The sequence below is a fragment of the Apteryx mantelli genome, chromosome 7 (genome assembly GCF_036417845.1).
Source record: "Apteryx mantelli isolate bAptMan1 chromosome 7, bAptMan1.hap1, whole genome shotgun sequence".
In the NCBI taxonomy this organism is placed as follows: domain Eukaryota; kingdom Metazoa; phylum Chordata; class Aves; order Apterygiformes; family Apterygidae; genus Apteryx; species Apteryx mantelli.
The window spans coordinates 16,481,973-16,504,912 of record NC_089984.1 but is presented as its reverse complement, the minus strand read 5'-3'; the positions used below and the strand labels follow the sequence as shown (position 1 = coordinate 16,504,912).

Sequence of the window (22,940 nt, the reverse complement as noted above, 5' to 3'; positions counted from 1 at the left end):
GGGAACTTAAACTCTCCAGGTGTAGGTAGGGTGTACCGGCCAGGCCTAGCTCAGTTGATATCTGTGAGCTCCTTTTCCATTGCCAAACTCTATTACCTGGAGCCATTTGGAATTAGATATTAACTGGAGTTCAGAATTCAATTTTGTAAAAGCCACAACCCTGAGCAGATCTAAACAAATTGCATAAGAAGCAGTCACAGAGGAAGTTAACTGGCAGCCATGTCTGAGCGAAATTGTAGAAAAATCCAAAATGCAAAGGGCTAAACTATTGAGTTCTACGAGTGTACGTTGCAAGGCGTCACCCCAGCAAAACAAGAAAGGTTATGTCCTAGGGCAGTAAAACACAAAGCTATAAAACTGTAACACTTTCACGGTTTAATGAGATGTTTGTATTGATACGAAATAGAAACTAAAGCACTTCTGTCAGTTACTCCTTGATGAAACTGCTTATTTCAAGACCTTTTTTTTTTTTCATTCTGCTTTGTGTGAAGGATGATAGTTTAGATATGCACACTCAACACTCTGTAACTTATATAGCCCATTTATCCTAATTTGAATGAATTTAGTGAGAGTGGAAGGTGTCAGATTGACATCCCCAGAGATCAAAGCTCTGGGCATGATTATTTAACAGAAAATGCAAAATGTGTGCAAGAAAATTTTTTCAGCAAAAATTCCATGCACTAAGAATCATACAGAGCTAAGGTGGATGCCCCTCTGGTAGCAGGGAGTCTGTACAGTCCATCACAAATACTGGTTGAGTTTATGAAAAGGCTGTATTGTTGAATTCCTCCACATATGTCAAGTCAAACCATATGCTGTTAAACTGTATCACCTGTATTCCATAGCAGGAACAAGGAAGAGTCATTAAACATTGCTGTCTGCCTTTCAGCCTGGACTGCAGAAATTAGTTCAGCCAAGTTTGTCTCCAAGAAATGGATTTTAAACAACACAATTTTCTCAGGAGTGTAACATAGAGATCAGAGGTAACATTAACTCTCAAACATCATCAAACCAGACACACTTGGGTTACAAAAGACTTGCAGCGGAACAAGCAGGAGAGAAGAAAACAAGTGCATTATATTGTGTGGTAGGGATCTGGTGTAATCAAAGGACCAGTTAAGAAGGAAGGAAAATAGTGGCAGAAATAAGAGAGAGACAAAAACTTGAACTGTGTAATTTGGAAATGATGTACAAGAAAGTTAGTCTAAAACCTAAAGAATGCTCAGGAGCAGTAACAAAACTGAGGAAGGAAAATGAGTGCAGGTGCTTATTATTTTGTTCAGGTCTATGTGTTCCTTTTGCTGGCTAAAACAGAGTGTAGAGCATTTGGGAGGCTGGCTTTCCAAGTCTCTATCAATTAACGTGTAAAGAAGTGAACTATAACCAAGAATACCTATGAAAGAACCCTCTCTCTTATAAGGGAGAGTTGGAAAATGATGGATTTTAGCTCCTAAGGAGTCAAAATCAATGTAGGCTGGATGCATCCTGTGGATTTGGAGGATCCAGTCCTGATCAAGACCACACAGGGAGCCTGTGAGGGTACCTGGATCTCTCAAGTTCCAGGCTAGTGCTCCTAATAACATAAATTGTACCATGAGCTGGCTAGTACTCTAGGATCCTGGGTTGCCTGAAAGACAGAGTTTTAAAACTTACAAATTTCTTTTGTTGTAGTTTCTGTTTGCTTTCAGCGAGTAAACTCTCAAGTAGTTTATCTTTGTGTTTTCACCAATGGAATCTTGTAGTAATGGAAATAAAATACTGAAAAATGGAAATGGAAAAAGGAAGAAAAGGAAGAAAACAGCACCTGTGAAATCAGGGGTGTGGATACTGTACAGCTATTAGATTAACATATTAGTTTCCATCACTCAGTCCTGGGTTGTATACTGTTACAGCATGAAGTCACAGTGGAAAGGTATGAGGCTGGAACTAAAGACTGTAACAGGCAGTAGGAAAATGCAGTGCTTGCAGGAAATGCTTCTGTGGTTTTGTGGGTTAAAATGTCTTTGAACTGGTATTGAATCAATACCAGCACAATGTCAGAAAGCAATACGACCATGCTTGAGATGATACAAAGACTCTCACATATCCTGATACCAAGGATTCTAGGCCTGATTTGCTACTGTCTTACCCTGACTGTGGTATCATTGTCTGTACACATTTGGTATGAAATGCTAATGCAGAATGACTGTTGTTAACATTCACAATTTTCAATGAGTAAGAGTAAACATCTGTTCAAAGTACATGGGCAGAGGAGGTTTGGGGGTTCTATTCTTGCTAAATACCAGTCTAGGTATTACAACCCACTTGTTAGTAGCCTACCTGTAATTTTAACTAGAGAAAATATACTTGAATTTTCTTCTCTGTTTCAGCTGCACAGCATGGCTTCTGTGGCTAGCTTAGGAACTGTGTGCTGCAGTGCTTCCACTTCCAGACTGGTTTTAGGTTTCTTACTGAGCTTGTTGAGAGTCAGTTTTAAAAGGTACGGTGCTAAAAGAACCAAAATAAGTCTTTATAAAAGCAAACGTGTATATATAAAAATATATATATAAATTACATCTATATCAACCTGATATACTGCATGTTCTAGCATTCTTTTCTTCGTCTTGTAAGCTCTCAGGGAAAATTGCTGTCAGTTGCATTCTGCTCTACAGCTGTAGTTAAGTTGTGACATAATACTTACTTCACCAGTTAGTTGTTTTAATGTCCTTTTGTGATGAAATGTGTTACAAAGATACTGAAGAGACTTCCAGTCAGAACTCTAGAGACTCTTAGATTTACCCTCATGACAAGGATTCTTAATACAGCTAAGCTGATCTAACAGGGATCAGGGAAAGCATAGCTGGAAGCAAAGGCTGGAATGGAGAGAGTGGCCCTGTCCCTTTTTGGCAACAGCTATATGGTGAATGTCTCTGTGAGAGTTTCAGATACAATGCTGCTGAAAGGGATCAGAAGTGGGCCTTACGCAGAGTTCCTGTTAACATCTCTTTTTATTTTAATAAACTCTAAGGGAAGCAATAATTTCATGTGCAAGTTACTTCCTGTTCTGTGGCTTAGTAATTTGCATGCCCTCCTTTTGAAAATGGTTTCCATACTTTATGTAATTGTATATTTTTATATATTTGGAGTGAACAAAAATTGACACTTTTCAGATTACAATTTGTCACTTGTTTGAACAGACCACCTATAAGGTACTAAATGGAATTTAAGGAAAGAAATAGTAGGTTATGGAATTACAGAAACAGGTTGCCAGAGCCAGATCTTCATCCTTGCATAAAACACAAGAGGATGACATAGTAGTATTTTTTTTAAGCCATTTTATGTCCCAAATGTTCACTTGAGTGAATTATGACTATATACTTGTATTTATCCATAGGAAAAGTAACACAATAATATACCAAAACAGTTGATCTCTGTTACATTATTTTCATGCTCCGCTTCTTTATGATGAACCTATCAAAAGCATGACCAATGTGTATCACAACACGTGGGCATCCTGTTTAATATTTCAGAAACTTATATTTATGCCATGTAATTCCTTCATGTGTGCATCTAAAATATATGATCCACATGAAACCATTATCATTTCTTCATGTATTTGTTCTCATTATTCTCACTGTCTTGGATTTTTGCCCAGGAATGTGTGAAACTCAGTGGTTTTAATTATTTTTGTCAATTTGAACAAAGCAGGGACCAAGGCTCACTAGTTCTGTCCCTCTTCCCCAAAAAGGCAAGGACATTGCTGTCGTCTATTTTCTTGCTCAAGAATGGAGACATGGGTGCTCCTCTCTCAGAGAATATCAGGGATCCCTTTCCCCTCTGGAGATGTGAGAGAAGCAGAGCAGGTAAGAACCCCGGCAGCCAGAGAGTATGTGGTTGAGTGAATAGTGAAGCCTTACTCATGTTTTCCTATTGTTAACAAAATTTTCCCCATTGTGGTTCTTTGTTGCCTTAGAGGCAGTTTTGGAATTAAGACTCCGTTAAGATACCTATGGAAGATAGAGCTATTATTTTGGGATGCCTAGATACCTAAGCGGATTGGACTACATTACTTACACTTGGATCACTTTTTGAGGGTTTTTATTTGTCTGTTTTCATAACCAGAAAAACTAAATGTAAACTGAGATTTTGATGTAATAGTGTGAATCCTTTAGAGGCACATGCACTGGCAAGTAAAGGTTTTGATTTCTTCCTGCCCCAGTTTCAGCAGAATCTCTTCTTCTGTTTTAAGGTATTCAGTCTCCAAAACTCTACTGAGCTCTAACAAAATTGTAAGTATTTTCACAGATAATCCTGCAAATTTTTACCTTGTATCAAAACCCACTGAAGTCAACTGAGAGACTTCACTGGGCGCAGGCCTGAATCCATGTTTCATGTGGCTCTCATAATAATTCTCCTTATTTTACTGACAATGAAAGAAACTCACTGTAACAGTTTACAAATTGTTTCAAATATAGAAAAAAAGTTCTGATGTGTTTCATCCAATTATAAACTTTTTTACAGAAAATTATCCCTTAATGGTGTTATGATGCAACTTGATTATTTTTTACTGATATAATATGCTGCCAGAGCTACTGCATTATATCCTTTTATTTTGCTGAGAAGAATATTTGCTGCCTATAATAGCTTTTACAGGAAGAGGGATTTGCATCAGCTAGAGCTCCCAAGGAGCCTGGACTCAGGCTATCATTCCTGTGGAAAAATTTCCAGAAATGAAATATCTTAAGCAAATGCCTCACTCCCTAACTGTCTGAAAATGGCAGCTAGTGAGGTTTCCATACAATGGTTTCCTTGTCAGAAAAATATTCCATATGCTGCCATAGCTACCCCAGTTTTCTGTTTATGAATGCAGTGTCAAAGGTGTGTGACTGACAGGTGGATAAATAGAGGGATTCATAGAAGTGAGCCAAACCTGAATGTTAGGAACATTGCAGTTGACTTCAAAGTGAACACAACCAGGCCTGGAATAAATACACGGCTGCTTGCAGTGGTACAAGCTTCCTCATACACCCGTTTCAACATACCTCAGTGCTGTCAGCCTGGGTGTGATATTCAAAAGGCTTTTCTACATAAGAAAGTAACAGTACTGAAGTTACAGAAATATATATTTTTTCCAAATCCCGAATGAAAAAATGACCCTTTGTAGAGGTCACTGTGTCCTCATCTGTTGGAGTGGCTGCTCCTCTGAATGGCTTCTAACCTGCTTCAGTCAAAATGATGCTGATTAACAAAAATCTCCTATTTAAGCTAATGTGGCCCCTTTTGGCTAGCACAAGTTAGGAGAGTAACTCCCAAGAGTAGCTCTGCTAGCATATGGAGAGTACGATGATTCCTGGCCTTCTTTGAATGTGAGCTACCCTGTGGTCACCTTAATTTGCCCATCTGTCTGCATAGTGAATGTCACGCTACAACTCTGTGCCTCAAAACTTGCCCTGATGTTTAGTTTTGCGTAATAATCATGTGTGTCTTTACCAGTTAAGCTTAAGCTCAGTTGGGAATGAATTTAGGCTAAACGCCAATAAGCCACTCTTAAATTGCTTTAATACATGTACATCTGCTTTTGAACTAATTTAAATTTAGCTTTCACCCACAGGCACAGCCTTGACCTCTGTGAGCACTCAGGTCTCAGTCAGGGTGCCAGTTCGAATTTTGATGAGGAAAAAAATGTTCTTCTTTTTCTTTAGTTCCATCCCAGCTTTTGTATTTCAATGACTGGACATGATGCTATGTTGAAGCTGTATGGAGGACAAAAACCCAGCCCCTCTGCTGAAAAGTGTTGGTGGATGAACAGGGACAAGAGCACAGAGCTGCAATGCAGCACTGCTGTGGCTGGCATCCTAGTTTATAGGCTGGAGGAAAGGGGCTGTCACAATCCTACTACTTAAGAATCTGTGGCAAAATGTCATGTAAGAGTGGATTCTGCAGTCCTTCTGATCCAATTTCCTTCTTTTTTTATCAGCTTTATAGCCCAAGAGGGAAGTTCTGCTATGTAAATGCTTTGCCTGTAGCTCCCACCCACACAACCAGAACATGTGCTTTAAGAACTATGACCACATGCATCAAAATTAGTTTTGCTCTAAAAGAAGTAGCCTGTTATAGCACATACATATAAGGGAACTAAGTGTTGAAAAGGAGGTTCTGAGACTGTTCCTAAAAGTCCCAGAGGCAAAGAAGAGTTCATTCTCCCCCTTCCCCCCCCGCCAAGTTGTATAACACTGTGTTTCAGTGAGCAATGTTATTTAGATGAGTGTCTTGGCAAAAGAAATGTAACTGGAAAATGCTAGTCCTTTTTATTTTTCATCTTTATTATTTTGGTTTGTCTCTCTAAATGCTTCCATGTGAGCCATCTCACTCATCTTTAAAGAATGCATGTAGAAAAAAGATGTCTATTGAAGCACTAATCTAGAAGTAACTGCTTGTGCTAGAAAAGGTTAATGTGAAAAATCTCCATTCTCTAAAATTCTTGTAGACTAAAATTAGTAGGATTACTTTGTTAGTGTTCCCTAGGATAAGAAAAACCACAACAGTCTAGCTTCCAGTGCAATATAGAAGTCAGTAAGTCACTGTCCTAGGTCAGCTGGGAAACCATGGCGTGTACTTGTGATGGGAGGTAGGTGAAGGTTTTCGTAGCGCAAAGGGATCCGGGAAGGTTTTCAGATGTTTTTAAACTTCGTGGTGTTTCAGATATTCAGCTAATGTACAGGTAAATAGTTTACTGAAATAGCTAGTGAAATTTCAAATGATGTAATTCATCTTAAAGTATCTTTTACCATTTTTTAGGAGGATTGATACTGGTTGTGTTTAAAGAATGAAGAAACAGGTGAACTTAATGTTATAGTGTATTCTGAGAATGCTGGAGACAGACATGCTGCTTATGTTTTCTGAAATTTCTTAACAATTCCTGATTAAAGAAGTCAGGTTTTGGTTCCAGATCAGATGTTATACTCAACACTTAAAGCCGTAGAGCTGACTTGGAGCGTAGCTTCCTCGATCTCCATTTTGCAGCCTTGGTATCACACAGACAGCCCTGCAGGAGGTGACGTGACTAGAGGGAAGCCTCGGGTGGCTGCGCCACCGGTGGCCTTAGCCGGGGTTTGCTTTCTAGTGAAACAGACTTTCTTTGGAAATTGCCCTTTTGTCAGACCTGTTTTGTGGAACTCACCAGCCTCAGCCTGTGCTGAGGCTCCAAGGAGAGTTTCATGTAGTAAATACCACGCTGGTGTTTTAAAATAAAAACCTTTTAAAATTTGCAAGGCGTGTTAAAACGCTCCGTGGCCTTAGCTGCCTGCCTTGGTCGGTGAGGAAGTGCTCGAGCAGCAGCCGTTAAGTGAAAGACTGAGCAATGCGGGTTTCCAGTGCACAGCTGAAGGCTTTTATCACCACCCAGTTTAACCCCCCCCCCCCCGGCTGTTTGCTGCCCGCGGTGCGGTGCGCCCGGGCGCGCCCAGCGCCGGGAGCACCGGGGCGCGGCCTCGCCCCGCCGGGGGGCCGCAGCGGCGGGCGGGCGGGCGGGGCGCCTCGGCCCCGCCGTGGCGCCTTCCAGGGCGGCCGTTTCCCCGCCCCCGGGCGCTGCAGCCGGCGGCGGGGCGGGAGGAGCCGCGGCCGCAGCGGCTCTTCCTCCTTCCCGTCCTGCTGCCGCCGCCGCCGCCTCGCAGCGCTCGTCCCGTGCGGAGAGACGGCAGCTCCGCGCACCGGCGGTAGGGCGGCGCGGCGCGGTGGGGCGGGGGCAGCGGTCCTCCCGGGCGCGGGGCTCGCGCGGCGGGGGCGGCCGGGCCGCGCAGCGCCGCTGTGCTGGCCGGGGCCGGGGCCTGCGCTGAGCGGCACCCGGCGGCGTGGCGTGGCGTGGTGCGGTGCGTGCGGCGCGGCGCGGCGCGGGCGGCCCCCCCGGGACCGCTGGGTGGCGGCTGCTCCGCGCCTGCGGCTGGGGCTGGCGGCGGAAGTTCGTGCCGCTGACAGGGGCGGCAGCAGCGTCGTTGAGCGTGGGGTGGAGGCTGCCCTGGGGCGTGCGTGGAGCTGGGCGGGAGCGGGGGGCGCTGAGGTGTCGCCGAGTCGCGGCGCAGGCGAGAGCCCGAGACGTCCGGAGGGGTAAACTGTGAGAGCCTGCGTGGCTGCTTTTGTGGTGCTTCCAGAGGCTTTTAGAAGGCTGGTGGTGAATCTTAGGCAATGGAGGTGGTTTGACGGGAAAATGTTCTTTTTTGCTCTTGCAGTTGCAATTAAGTATTTTGCAGGTATCCTCAGTTTGTTTTGAAATTTCAGTTTTGACATGTATGGCAAGAATGAACCATAAGATGGCAGTTTTATCAGAACCATTATACTGTGCTTTTTGATACTGAACATCCCTTTCTGCAAACTGCTTATAATGTACTTTACATTTTCTTACATTATATATTCTTAAACTGTTATTAAACTCTTAAACTATAATTTTATCTTAACTATTTAAAAAATAGTATAAAATTTTGATAAGAAAGAAGGGTTCTTACCTGTTCCCATCTTGTTTCTGGAGAAGAAAGGCTGGGCAATAGTGAATGTTTTATCTTGGGGTAGTTTTTTCCCCACTACCAGATTAATTGGAAGTTCCTTGAAGTCTTCTCCTGATAAAGATGAACAGTTAAGGAACAAATCTGGTACTGAATGGAGAACTGAAAGCAGTTCTGCCAAAAAAAGGAAGACAGCTGCATTGATTTAGAAAGACTGAGGTGAAGGTGTTAAAAGAAATTGACAGTAGGGAAAGATGCTGGTACAATGTATTTTAATGAAAGAGCTGATTACTGTGGGTTTTGGGTTGATTTGGGGTTTTGCAGGTTTTTTTGCACTTGTCTAAAAGGCTGACTGCAGCAGCAGATTATGGGGTTCATTCCCTAACCCTCTCACCCCCAGCATGTAGTATTTCCTGTTGGATGAATCAGTTATCTGCTGGAGCACATGTGATAACTTCAGAGAAACCATGGCGCAAAAAACAGTCTTAGCAGATTGTTGCTATAGAGTTGAGCATGTGAATTTCCCAAGAGCTATTTCTATAACTTCCTGTCTCTAGAGCTGTTGTAAGAGTCATATGGACCACTCTCCTCCCACTCTTGTAGCAGATAGCTTGTGCTGGGCACTTGCTTCCAGTTTCACCTGTGGCCTAGTCCCCTTGGTAGTTTTGTTGGTTTTCCCCTTCCTGAAACTGTTTCTATATCTACTTTTATGACTCTTTCCCTCCACCACTTAAAAAAAAGTGCTGTATATAATACAGGACCTGCAGAGATTCAGCAAGATTTTAAAGGGCCTACTGAGGTTATGTCCATGACTACAATGATACTTATGTACCTTTCTCTTTGTTTGACCTCAGTATGAGGTCAGGAGTGAAAATACGTTTGTGAATCTAGGCTTAAAATTTCTAAAGCAGTCATTCCACTCACTCACATGCTACATCACTTCCTTAGCTTGTACTGTGTAGTCTCCAGAATTTTTGAATTATCAGCCTGGAAATTCTGTGAAATGTCAGAAGTTACTGGAAGATAATGAAACCATATTGGGATGGAGATATTTTAGGGAGGTGTTCATGTATTATATACTTAATACAGTATATAAAGGAAAAAACATTGTAAAGACTGTAGTATTGGAGAGAATCTTGAACTGAACTTGAATTGTTATCATAATGTTTCAGTTTTTATGCACTGAAGTGTAAGTGGTTCCCTTTCAATTACTGTTGCCAGCTGTTTGGAAGCAGGTTTATCTGTACTATCAAGAGTACTTTTAAAACTCTGAAATTTAGAATGGGAAGAGGCACAGTCCATTGTCAAACTTAGTGGCCTGAAAATCCTCTGGTTTACAGCTGTTTCTGCAGCTCTGGTTTCATGCTAGCTTTGACAGCAGCGGAGGCTGAGGGAGCTCCAGTCCTCGCTTCCGATTCCTGTGACGCAGCGTGCCTCTCCTTCAGCTCAGACAATGCTGCTGTACAGTGAGTGGGACTAACCTGGTGCCCAGGAATGATTCTTGCTTACAGCACAGTCTCACAACTGGGAGGAGAGTGCACTGGCATGTAGACGGAAACAAGCCAGTAAGGCAGAAACTTCTTAATCTGTCTTTACCATATCATCCAGTCCCTGAAACAGCAATCTTTCAGAAGCTCAGCCAGTGGATTGCTCAGTCTAAAACATCATGCTGATATTTGGTGCTAGACTTGAATAACCTGGAGTTAGCCTAAAGAGAACTGGAGAAAAATGTGAGCTGCCTTGAACTAAAACACACAGGTTTTAATCAATAGTTCATCCAGAAAATGTATGAATGCCTTCACACACCTCTCATTTTGAACAGTTCCTGGAAGAAGGTCTCTCGGTGTCTCTCTCTCTCTCTTTTTTTTTTTAATTAGGATGAACCTCACTATTGTGATTGTAACTTTTATCTCTGGCAGCATGGGTGAGTGTTTTGTCCTCAGCCTGACCAACACAAGTTTTACTGTATCTTTGCATATTATGTAAATGCTGAATTTCCTTCCAGCAGTAAACCAGGCTGGGAAGAATGCAGTACGTCAAGGTGTAGATAAGCCAAAGGGCAGCAGTAAATATTTGCAGTGTACTTCTCCTGTTTATGCTTTGTATTTGTTCCAGATTTTATCAGAATTTAATGTAAAAATTTTAGAGGAAGTTAGGTCATGGGTGGTGCAGGCTCAGAATCCTTTATGGTTGGAGTGGGGACTTACTGTTACCTTTCTAAAAGGCAATTTCATTAAGTGCTTGTGATGACCAGGCAATGGATCTTGACTAAACTAAGCAGCTGGGATTTTTCTGTGTTTGTGTGAGATTGTATCCATACTACTCAGCTGTTACAGATGCTGATTCTGCACCAGTGCTAATCGTTATTTCATATGAATTTAGACTGAATAGGTTTTATTATCTGGTGATTTAAAAAAAAAAAAAAACACAAAATAAAATCCCACCACCTGAGACTATCTCTTGTTCAGATGGATAATGCCACTGTGCTGTGTGATCAGTAGCAGTAACTGCAATATCCTCTCTTTTTCTAAGAACAGATGCACAGAGAAATGGAAAAAGGTCTCTCCCAGTCTTTTTTTTTTTTTTTTTTTTTTTTTAACTCATACACTGTCTGTTTGAGAGAGAAGATACTGGCTTATTTGATAATAGGTAAGGTTAAAAGCTTTTTTTGGTTAAGGAGGCTCTCTATTTTAAGAGCCCTTGTAAACAGCAGAAGAGCTCATCCTCTCAGATGAGGTGGACCTTTGAGCAGAGAGTATTCAAACCCAGAATAGGCTTATGAAGAACCCACTGTGATAAGAGGAATGGTTTTGTGAGGATGTGAGGAGCACCGTCTTCTTCATTCACAAACTTGGTGTTGTGGCACTGCTAGAACCACACAGATTTTATACAGGAAATTGTTCTCTTAAAGTGTGCGAAGCATATTTTGTTCCTTCGCTGCAGAACATGGTTTTCTTTTGAGGGTATTGGAAAAATGTTACCAATAGGTCCCTCTGTTCTAGCTTTACCTCTGCTTTTGTCCTGAAGAAGCACTGGACTTTAACGTGTCCTTCCTTCCTTCCTTGAAGTATTTGTTCTGTCGTCAGGAGAGATGGATCGCAGATCCCAACAGGCTTAACCACTTTTAACCAAATTAATTCTGTATTAAAAATCCAAATATGAGTTTTAAATCTTCACGAGGCCTCTGTTTGTGCTAAACCTTAGAATATCCAGTCAGTCAATATGTACAAGGAATGATATTTGCTGTGGTTAATTTAGGCATCTAATTCACATTCCTGAAGACATCTGGCATCTCTCTCAATTGAATAGGAATGTTAGATTTCTAACTTTGACCTAGCAAGTTGCCTCTAAATTAGTTGCTTAAGTTGGGTAAAGTAGATATTGTGAATCCCTTTTTATTGTTACTAAAGAGAACAATTTAAAGTTAGAAAAATTCGCACTCGTTCTGTAAACATTGTGCCTATCTATAGCTCAAATAACTGGTTTTTGGCTGCATTTGACAGTGTTTGGAAAATACTTGTTTTTTCATTAGCTAGTAGAATGAATGTATCTTACAAACATTAGGGATTAGGAAAAATTTTTATTTTATTTTATTTCTTTTTCAGTAATAAGCTTTAAGTTCTAAAGTTGGTTGATTCCACACAGATGAGTATGATTTGGAGGCCACTGTCTTGGTTTCTGTTAACTCCTAACTGCTTTCTTTTAACTGCTTGTTTACGGTTATTGTGAAATGCCCAGCTCTCTGGTTTAATACACTGAATTGGATCTTTCCTGAACAAGTCAATTCCTGTAAACAATTCGGTGATCTACTGAAAATCAGCTCTTTACAGTAAGAAGTGAACAAAGCACGTTCCTTTACTCTCACCAATGAATAATAACCTTCTTAAGATTCCTGGGCAGTTAAGTGTGTAGGAAGTTCAATGTCTAGAAAGCATAAAACCAGTCACCTTTAAGAAAAGATCAACTTATTTGCCAACTCACATTTACCCAATTTTCAGCTGGGCACTTCCAAGACTATCAACCTGGTACAGAGCACAGGCGTTCTTATGTGGTGGAGGCTTTACGCGTACAGCTTTTAACAGTGGTCTCTTGCAGCTCTCCTAAGCGTGCCTTTCTTCACAGAGCTCTCTTTAAGAGCTAGGTATTATTATTTTGCTTCTCTTGCAGCCTGAACAGTGTAAATGCAAGAAGTATTGGCAGGGGACATAGTGGAAAACTTCCATCTTCCTTTTGTTTCTGTTGTCTCCCAGGACTGAGGAATACCAGAGCCCCACGCTTCTGTAGCGGGGCCACTCCCTGCCGTGAACTTCAGTCTCGGCACAGCAGCAAAAACACAAAGTGGTGGCATGAAATGAACGCTTAGTTTTTGTTTTTTTTTTCCTGATAACTGCTTTAGAGTATTGAACATTAAACTTTTGCTTTAATTCTCTAATATTTCCCGCAAACAAGCTACTTTGTGAAATACCATTAGTATTTACCTATTTTGACTTAAAAACTGAAGATGTAAAAATTTGTTCTTAATACGGCAGAACTTAAAATAGAATCGTATAAACCCTTGAGGCATTAGTCAGCTGAGAAAATAATATTTGTAGCATGATTGTTTATGCTACAAATTATTTTATATGACATCATGACTACCTCATTCTATTATTAAACATCTCATAAACCTATTTTGATGTTTCTTGCTTGTTGTGGTGTAAGGAAAGCGTCTGATGTCCATGTTGTCATATATATTTTGACTGACTGTATTGTAAATATTCCAAATAACTTTGAAAGAGGATGCTACAAAAGGTAACACTTGGTGGAGGCCGAGGAGGAGGCCAAAACGAGCTAATTCACTCCTGTGTTATCATTGCATATGAACATCAAGAGCCTGTGCAGCTCATTTAAGTTCTTTAAGGTTTATTGTCTTGAGCGTATATATCTGGAGACTGATAAGTAAACTCAAGAGGTTTGCGGTCTTCCCAGGGGAGTGTGGAACAGTATGCCAGGAAAATAAATGTTCAGCCACATAAACAGGATCTACACAGTAATGAAAAGCTACTGCTGATTGATAGGCACATACCACCTTTTTCTCTCTCTCACATTGTCTGTTATTTGGACTGCAAAGACAAAAGCCTGTAAAAATAAGCACATAAGTATGTTTCATTCTGTTTTACTGTCTGCTTTTTCTGTGATTCAGTGTTGGTGAATGGCATTACATTGCCATTTCTGGCAGTCTTGGTTCTACAGGCAGCTAGAATATGAGTTTGGTTTGCTTCCCATTTGAGTTCTGGCCCTCTGTGAAGAATGTGGATCCTGAGGATGGCATAACAGATGCCAGCTATCGTGGGATTTCTGCTGGTCTTTAAAGAATTTTGTCATGATGTTACACCAAAAGTAGCCTTTGTTAACGCTGGTAGGCTCCTGAGGTCTCCTCCAAACCAATTCCCCTCCCCCCCCCCCCAGCCAATAAAAGGCAGCAATAAAAGGCACAGGTTGTAAGTCAGAAGAGTGAGTCATCTGTGAAATTCCTTGAGGACTAGATGACCTCCAGAAGTCACTTCCAACCTAAATTATTCTATGATTCTATGAAATACAGATTTTTTTTGTTTGTTTTGCTGGCTGCAGATACCCTCAAAGCAATTGTTCCACTACCTTGGAGACTCTTGTTTTGGACATGTATTTTTGTGCATTTCTCTGTTGTATAGAGAAGTGTATCCAAGGTGGTTCAAATGACTCTTCAAGTAATGCTTAACAGTATAAAATACTTGAAACAGGCTAGTAAGGCTGTAGTGTCATGGTTTGTGCTTCTGTCACTAAACATTATCAGTCACACATTTTCTTAATTAATATTTGTACAGCTCAGTTGTGGCTTATGGATCTATCTGTTGAAAATCTACCCACTCAGCTGCTCTTTTTTGGACATAGTGTTGCTTTTCTGCTCTGCCTTTTTTTGACCAAGGTTTGCCGGTGCTACCTTTCTCCTTTCTGTTCCCCCCCCCCACTCTGCCTGCCCAAGCAGGTAAAAAAAAAGTGCTAGATTGTCTTCCAAGAAAGTAGTAATATAATAATCTTATCAAATTAGTAATACCATCAGCAATGGCAATGCTTCTTATCCACAATACCAATAGGCAGTTCAAATCCTAGCTTAAACACCCTTCTTCCCTCCATTTTTGAGTTTTTTTCTGCTTTGCCATCAGATCATAGCTTTTTAACATCTTTTTGTAGGGAATGAATGGTGTGTTAGTACTTTTTAAATATGCATTTTGGATGAAGACCAAAAAAGGTTCCTAAAGAGAAACTCTGAAAGCTATGTTCTGTGCGGGAGATGTTTTCTGAGTTTGACTGACGTGAACTGAAGTACGTTAAGCCTCGTTGGAATGGAAGCACGTTCTGTTAGATTATTTTTTCCTACAGTTTTTTTCCTACAGAGGAAGCTAGCCAGGGAATCATATACACAGAAAACTTTAGGGAAAACTGTACCACAGGACTTCTTGCCTGACAAGATGAAGAATATTACACCTGGTATACAAATTCCATGCTGCAGTCAGTGCATAAGCAAGACAAAAATAGATTCTGCTCAGGCTGGGGTTAAATAGCAGTTAGCTAGTAGTGCTGAGTGTGGCTTGTCCTTATCTTACGAAAGTCCAGTGTGGTGGATGCCCCAGCTTATCTGCGGTGAATCCGCACAGTACACTGTGAGGTGATACGTTCGGTTGTGCCGATTTCGTAATCGGCGACCAGTGTCAGGGCAGGTTCTGCTTTCTGTACAGAGGAGCTCTGTAATTTGTAGCTTTAGGCAGCCTTCAGTGCTAGATCCTGGTAATTAACCTGGAATAAGAGTAAAGGCCAGGGTTTTAATTTTACTCAGTGCTCTGTGGAATAATTAAACAAATGATTTTGAATAAATATTGGTCATTATCTTTTCATCCTTTTTGCCCTCAGATTATTGGAACTTGGCATTTCTGGAGACTAAACACTGAAAAGCAGCCATTAAATAAATTTCAAGAATTGACATGAATGTACTTGCTGAGCTTATTTCTAATGGCACCTTGAAACAGAAGTTTTCTGGTGGCCTTACAATTTTATTCTTTACTTCTGCCACCATTATATAATTTGTATTTTTGGTATAAATACATTCAACTGCAGTCCTTTTCTGCTGTGCCTTACAGGATCTTATTTTCAAGATTCCTGTTGAAAGTACATTACAGATTTCATCTCTTCTAAACAAACCTCCTACCTTTGCAAAACAAGCAGGAAAGCGCTCAAGTGCCTTAGGGGTTTCATCGTGCAGCATGAAGTCAGACAGTGATGTCCGCTGTGGTAGTAAAACCTCAGATGTTTATTTAGTTTTAAGGTGTACCTCAAGGGTTAACACTGAGAAAGGGGAGAGAAGCTTGAGCATGTTTTCTGTAGTTTTTTTCAAGGCACTCCCTCTTTCTGCCTTTTTTTTCCCTCTTAGGCATTGCTACTTTAATGGCTGAGCAAACAAAGACCTTGCTGTTTGTGTATCCTCCCACACCCAGTGTTTGTGTAACAGGGTGGACTTCTGAATCCTATTTCCCCTAGCCTGCTTCATCACTTTATCGTCAGCAGGCGACTGTCACTCATCACTCAGTTTTAGTAAGATGTCATGGATGGCAGAGGAAGAAAAGTCGGGCAGGTGGGTACAGAAGGTGGAATGGAGACAAGGTTGTGGGAATGGTTGGGAAAGTTAACTTAGAGGTAAGTGTTTGGTAAGGTAGGGAAATGGCCTACAGAGACTTGCTGAAGTACAGAAAAGGTGGTGATCACAGGTTTTTGAAGGTGAGAAATTCGTGTTTTTGTGGATCTAGTTTCCTTGGAGTCAAACTGATGTGGGAAAAATTCCACTTGAAAACACTTGGATAACTATAGTATTCAAAAGAAGAGAGTAGAACATTTCTACGTATAGTAATTTTTTTTTTTTTCCAAATTGAGGGATAATGGCTAACTTCATTAGCAATCTCAGTTTTAATTGCTAAAGGTTCCTTTAATTTCTTTGGAATCAGAAATGAGTGTTCCACATGGGATTAAAAGCAAACAAACAAACCCCCTAAGAAAAAGCTCCCATCCCACTCTTCCCTGCTCTCCCCCCTCCCCCCCAAATATCCCAAACTTGTTCGCCTTAATTTTTAAATGATTCAGGTGAAAGCTTGAATAGGAGGACATGTTGGTAATAAATGCATGTAATCTAGTTTTGGCTTATTGAAAAAGCATCTTGTCATTTTTCAGAGTGTCCTGTTCATTGTTATGTTTACACATGAAGTAAAAAAAAAAAAAAATCATTCTGATGCTGTAATAATTGGACTATCAGAAATGTACACTTTGGGACTAATTTAAGCAGGAGCATCATGCATGCTAGGAATCTGACTGAATCATGTTTTTATTTGTTTGGTTTTGACTGTCTGAGCAATAATTGTTCTTTTTTTAACTTTGCCAGAAGTACCACGACTGTGTTTACACTCTAAATTTTTTTTCACATTATATATGCAAGGGTTATGTCACTTTGTAAGTAGCAAAACTGCATGGTACTAGATGGTAAAAGTAGATAGCTTTTGCTAAAGAAGACGTCAAAGTATCAGAACCAGAATCTGTTGTGTTTTCTCCTGTTCACGTATTTCAAAAGATAACAGTAGCCAGAGAAATTTTCTTATGGTTATCTGTCTGGTTCGCCTCACTTTCAGGAGTGAAGTGCTGGGAGAAGAAGACAACAGAGTATCTGAGTCTGTTAAAGCCCTGGAATATGTCAGGCTTTATTATGCAAAGCAAGTTAATATGCAGCGAGGATCTAAACCGCCCCGCTGTTTTCTCTTCCTTTCTGGATTTGTAGGTGGCCTCTTGCCCCTTCCATGTACTCTTAGCTGCATCGTACTCTTAAGCAGACCTTGCTGTGGTGGCTTTAGCAGTGGCAGGCGGGCGTTCTCTGCGTGTGCCAGCCGGCGGGAAGGGGCTGGGCAGGCTGTGGTCAGTGCCCCCCCATTTGTTGCCCCTTCCCGGAGGGGCGGTGCGGGGCTGCCTGTGCCAGCTGGCTGATCCGATCCTCCAGCCGGGCAGCAGGCTGGGGCCTGGCACAATCCCTGCCGCAGTCGGGCATGCCCGGGATCGGCCCTTAGGAGCATGCAGAATTGCCAAGGGGAGAGAAAGACGCTGTCTGCGCTTTGTCCAGTACAGGAGGAGAACTTGGGTTTTGCCTTCAGCTTTAATCAGAAATGTTAAATAACATTTTGCTTCTAGGCCTCATGAGTTGGGGTCTTAACAGTTCATATATGAATATATATGTGTGTGCTTGTGTGTAACATATATCAGTAACAACTGGCATTGCCTTCAGCAATTATTATTGCCTTGGGATAAGAATATTTTGCAAGTGGTATTTGGATGAGTTATATGGCCTGAATTTGAGTCTACCTTATTAAAGTGTTCAGCTTTGTCATGTTCTGTAAAGTTGCTGTGAAATGCAGTGGCTTTTCAAAGATCTCTAGGCTGGAACATTGCCTCTTTAGAGCATTGAAAAAGATCTCAGGTAGCTGCTACCATATCTTTGTGCACTTTATGTTTGTATTTTGCATCAGTGAATATTTACAAATGAAATCCATTATTTTGCTGAACAGAAAGGATGTGGATTTTTTTTCCCAAGATTTAGCTTCTAGCATTACAAATGGACATAAGTAAGAACCAAATCTTAACATAGGATGTGCATCAGGCACTCCCAGAAAAATCAGTTGCGCCTGCCTGATGACGTCTCTGTGTAGGGTTTGAGCTCCCTTGTGTGCGTTGCACAATAATTACGTCTTGTATTGCAGACCTAATGCTGTAGGTTTTGTGCACTAAAATGAAATAGAGTTTAGACACTTAGAGAAGGGCTTATATAACCAAAGCTTCTTGGCCTAATAAAGGGTACTACTTTTCACAATAAACTCTTCGCTCTTTTAAGTAGAAGAGTGGTTCTTTTACAGATAGTGCTATTGTTTTGAATTTTTAAGAGTCCACTCTAGAACCTGCTTAAACATTGCAAAAAGGATAATTACAGTAACATTGGCACAAAAGTGATAATTCTCTTTTGCTTTCTGTACTGAGGTATTATTTCATATTGTTAGGAATGCTTTGACATCTGTATTTTTTTTTCCTTAGGATATATTAGCCATTCAGGAGTATTATTAAGGGAAACAAAGCAAACTGTTTTTTGGTTTGGGGTGGGGGGGATTGAGTTTTTTAAGGTCTGCTATAAGGTGGAAAACAGTAGAAAATTTGGAAAAAAAATGCTTTCTCTGTGTCCTTTGCTATTAAATATATTACATTGTTGTGTCATTTCTTAATCAAAATTTAGATTAGGTGGGATTTTATACTGGATAAAGGGCAGGAAACTTGACAACTTTGACTCATGAAGTTTCCCTCAAATCCTGCCAGCTGGTCAGAACTAGATTTGTTCTCGGTGTGGGATTTGAATTTAAATCTTGTGTAATTTCCATGTTGCATTCGGTGGATGAGGACCATGTGTGTTGTTTTCCCCTGTCCCTTTCATCTCTTGCTATGTCCTACCAGGGATTGGGACAGAGCTGTGTGCTTTGAAGGCCATTACTGGTGTCCTGAAGGTAATGACAGTGTTTGGTCTTCCTTGGTTCAGATTTCTGCCAGCTGCATTTACCTTTCTCTGCAGCTGTGGTCAGGTGTTCGGTAGCAGTAGACATACCAGCAAATGTGATGGCTACCCTGCAAAAGTAACCCATAGCTGACTTGCAAAGGATGTTTAACTTCTACTGTCAAAACATTAGTTACTACTAGACCCTGGACTGGACTCAGACCAGTGACTCGGCAGGGAAAAATCTCATTCTCCTAAATCTGTAGTGGATGAGTGCTCTTAAGTTTGTGCTATTTGTCCCGTGGAGCCTGATGGTAGAATTATGTGCATATCTGCAAATTCTTTAAATTCCACAATGTAAAGCCCTTATTTTTCCTTGCCAGATCCAAACACCTGTGAAGTGATCTGTGTTGTTTTGTTTCAAGCCTTGCAAGAGTGGCAGAAGGGAAGGGAGCTTGCCTGCACTGCGGTGGCTGCCTCCTGCAGGCCGGGCTAGGGCTCTGTAGCTGAGTAGCAACTAGTGTGGTGCCTCAGCCTTATGAGTGTTATCACACTTAGAGCCAGGTTTTATGTGCGCATGTTGACACAACTGTTCCCTAACCTATAAGCCCTTGCAAGTAGAGAAAGAATGCAGAGAAAATTGTTATGAAATGAGTAAGGATGTAATATGATGTTTTGCAGCAGCTTACAAACATGGCAGTGATCAGTTTAAAATTAATTTGGTGTGATTGATTTCCATATATTGATTTTCATGTTTCTGTTGTAATAAAAAAACTTATACAAAGTAGAAATAACGCTTAGCCGCAAAATTCAGATCTTGTTCAGTTTTATTTTGCAAGGTTGACTTGGTGGTAGGATCTAATGTTTCCACAGGGGTACTGTCAAGGTCAGTGTGAGATGCAGAATTTTAGAGATGGCAGTTCTTATTATTTATCTGGCCTGTGACTAGTTCAAGGAGTTATTAAAATAGCCTAGGGATAATTTGGTGTCTTTAGGATGTCTACAAGATTAATCTTGTTAATGTAGGTAGGTCTTAACATGGCCCTGTAAGAACATCATTTGCTCTGTGTGTTGGTGGTAAAATAAATCCCAGCAACAGCTTTGATATTTAAATTGTTCCAGGACACCTAGGTAGCACTACAGTAAAAGATCTCATTGGAAACCAAGGCTGAAGAGAATGAGCAAAATGTTTACCATTTTATGTAGAATACTCTATGAGTATCTGATACAATATAAAGAATTTTCTGTGAGCCTTTTTGCTTTAGATATCCAGTTATGAACAGTGTAATGTTGGCTAACCTATACAGGAGTCTGTTCTCTCAATTAGATATGAGGAGCTAGGCTATGACATTTGTGGATGGCTTTGACTTTCCTGGAGCTTTTTTGAGGTTTAAATGTGGCTGTTTGTGATTGACAGTTCATGGATTTAAAGCCTGATTCTACAAAAATGTCGGCAAGTTCCCTAGCCTTGCATCCTGCTTGGTCTGCTCTTGGGAGCCTGGTGAACTGTTAACCAACCACACCCATCGAACGAAGGGAAGCACTAGAGCCCACTGGAGGTGGGGTAATGGTTGCCCCCCTGGTGATCCCCACCCCGCGCTTCTGGTTGTATGGGAGATGGAGGCTTGGGAAATGGCATGCATGAAAGGACAGTACTTAAGTTTGCATGTGTAAAAATCATTTTTTAGTCCATTAAAGAGTTCCCTTCTAGATTCATGGTAAAGAAGTTTTTTCCTAGTGCTGAGAAGTGTGTGCACATATTTAGCAAGATGTTTTTCCACTGGAGTAGAGGTAAAACATGGTTATAACTTTTACTCTCTGTTCATTTGTCACTTCTCTTAGTTCACTTCTTTTTTTTTAATGGGTTGAGTATTTCATAATCATATTTTCCTTTTTTAAAAAATGTTTTCCCATTCCACTGTTATGCAAAAGAGCCTTGCGAGCCAGAAAAGGAAGTTAAAATGATTATACAAAAACAGCCAACCCCTCCCCCAAACACACTAAATTCCAAAACACAGCAAAATAAGCCACATGCAAAAGGCAGTGAATACCCTGAGAAACAAAGCAATACCTTTGCAGTTAGTTTGTTGAGAGGCTTCTTGCTTCTCGATAGTGGAAGGAAGTAGAATTCAAAAGCAAAAGGTTTTGGTTTTGGGGTATTTTTCCTTGCAGTTAGTGATGGTTTAAGGGAGGCAGATGAAGATGGGAGTGTGGGCAGCTGTTGGAATTAAATTAAGGTACATAGTTTGGAGTATAGATCACTGTGAATGTAACTTGTAACCAAGTATCTAAAGTGGTTTTCTGTTTCTTACTCCCAATAAAGCTTTGCTGAGTCTCTCAACTTTCCTAATAGATGACAGTGTAAGCAGCTGTGGTGAGAGACAAACCATCTCCCAGTTAGTGGTCTGAGTGGTCCAACGCATTCAGTGCTTCAGGGGACAGAAGAGAAAAGGATACTGTTTGCACAGTAGTGTTAAAAATAGACTGGGGGTTGTCACTAAAAATAACCTTGAAAAAGTTGAAGTAAAGATTCATTGGATGCTTTCATAATTTGGAACAAGCTCCTTGGGTTACTTTCACCATTCTTTCTGATATTTATTCTGTTTAAAATAAACCTTTCTGCAGTCTGGAAGATCATTTTAGAATGGTATATAGCTGTCCTTCCCATTTGACACTCCACTCTTATTTTGACAAACAAATGACTCTGCACTTCCGTGCTGACAGATGCACTATCAACTTTGAGAGATCCAATTTGTTCTAGTGCTCTTACCTTTCTGTAGACCCTTTGCATTTTATAGCAGTGCTGTAAGCATAAAATATATCCTTTCAGCTTCTTGGTCTGACCTTGCAGTTGTGCAGACATTTGCATTTAAATGCCATCTAGCACTTCTCATAAAATTACTCATTTGAAGACATGGCTTGTTTTTCAGCTAACTTTCTGCTCTTGATTAATAAGACTGGCTGTTCTGTATAGGTTGCAAACTGGTTAATACCTTACTAGAGCAATAAAGCGTGTTCAAGTGATGCATCCTTAACAATGTGATAGACAAAGTGATTGGTAACTAGTAACCGAAATGAATAAGAAAGGGATAGTCTGATGAATCACTCTACAGCTATTTAGATAATTTGGGCATGTTTATCGATCCAGCAAAAGGAAATGGGAAGAGGTTTCCAGGGAAAAGCCTCCACCACTCGCACAGTTTATGTTGGGCAGAGATGTCTAAAGTTTGCTGACAGGCTACTGCAAAAATATTCCCTGTTAATTTTATATGATACAGTTAGTGAAGCATTACAGAAAATAATTGTATCACACGTCTTTTTCAGATCTTTGCAATGAGTTACCCTGGTTATCCTCCAGCGGGTGGATATCCGCCACCAGCCCCAGGTAAGCTGTTTGGATGAAGTAAATGTTAAATTACAGTGGTGTTTTTTGGGGAATGGAAAGGTGGAATGAATGTAAGAACAGGACTCTGGAGGGTTTTCTTGACTCATTGAAACTTTCTGTACTCTCTTTTAAGTCCCATTTTATCTTGGCCAGGGATTCTTGGTAGCCTTATTTATGTAAGATGGGTGCTCCACCCTGTGTCCGTGTAAGGTCCATCCATCTCAAGTTAAGCACTTAAAACTGGGAGATGGTCATCATTTTGGCCAAGATCAATAAATGTCAAGGAAGTGTCCTGTCAGTAGTGCTGAGTCATGAAAGCAGCTGGTGAGGAAGATGAGTATATTGAAGGGGAGAAATCAGTTGCACAATTTAAGACCTATATCCCACAAAAAATCAGGGCTTTTATTTATGACATTATCCCTAATTCACTGTTCTTAAGCAGACAGCTGTATATGGAAAGGACATGGCTGTTAAAGAGGATGTTGGTTATGATAATATAACA

At 40.7% G+C, this 22,940-nt stretch overlaps 1 protein-coding gene across 7 annotated transcripts in view; it reads left to right on the top strand.

Moving 5' to 3' along the window:
* The window catches only part of ANXA11 (annexin A11), a 72,521-nt gene that overhangs the window by 35,060 nt on the left and 14,521 nt on the right, over positions 1-22,940 (top strand). For 3 of the 7 annotated variants that reach the window (XM_067299858.1, XM_067299857.1, XM_067299860.1), the window contains one exon: positions 22,378-22,438. In XM_067299858.1, coding sequence (XP_067155959.1) covers positions 22,387-22,438 — 52 coding nt within the window. In that variant the 5' untranslated portion in view covers positions 22,378-22,386. Of the gene's footprint in view, positions 1-2,369; positions 2,480-3,727; positions 3,843-7,567; positions 7,695-8,063; positions 8,083-16,051; positions 16,120-22,377; positions 22,439-22,940 lie in introns of those variants that run through there. The other 4 variants (XM_067299854.1, XM_067299856.1, XM_067299859.1 and 1 more) reach the window with 4 other exon arrangements.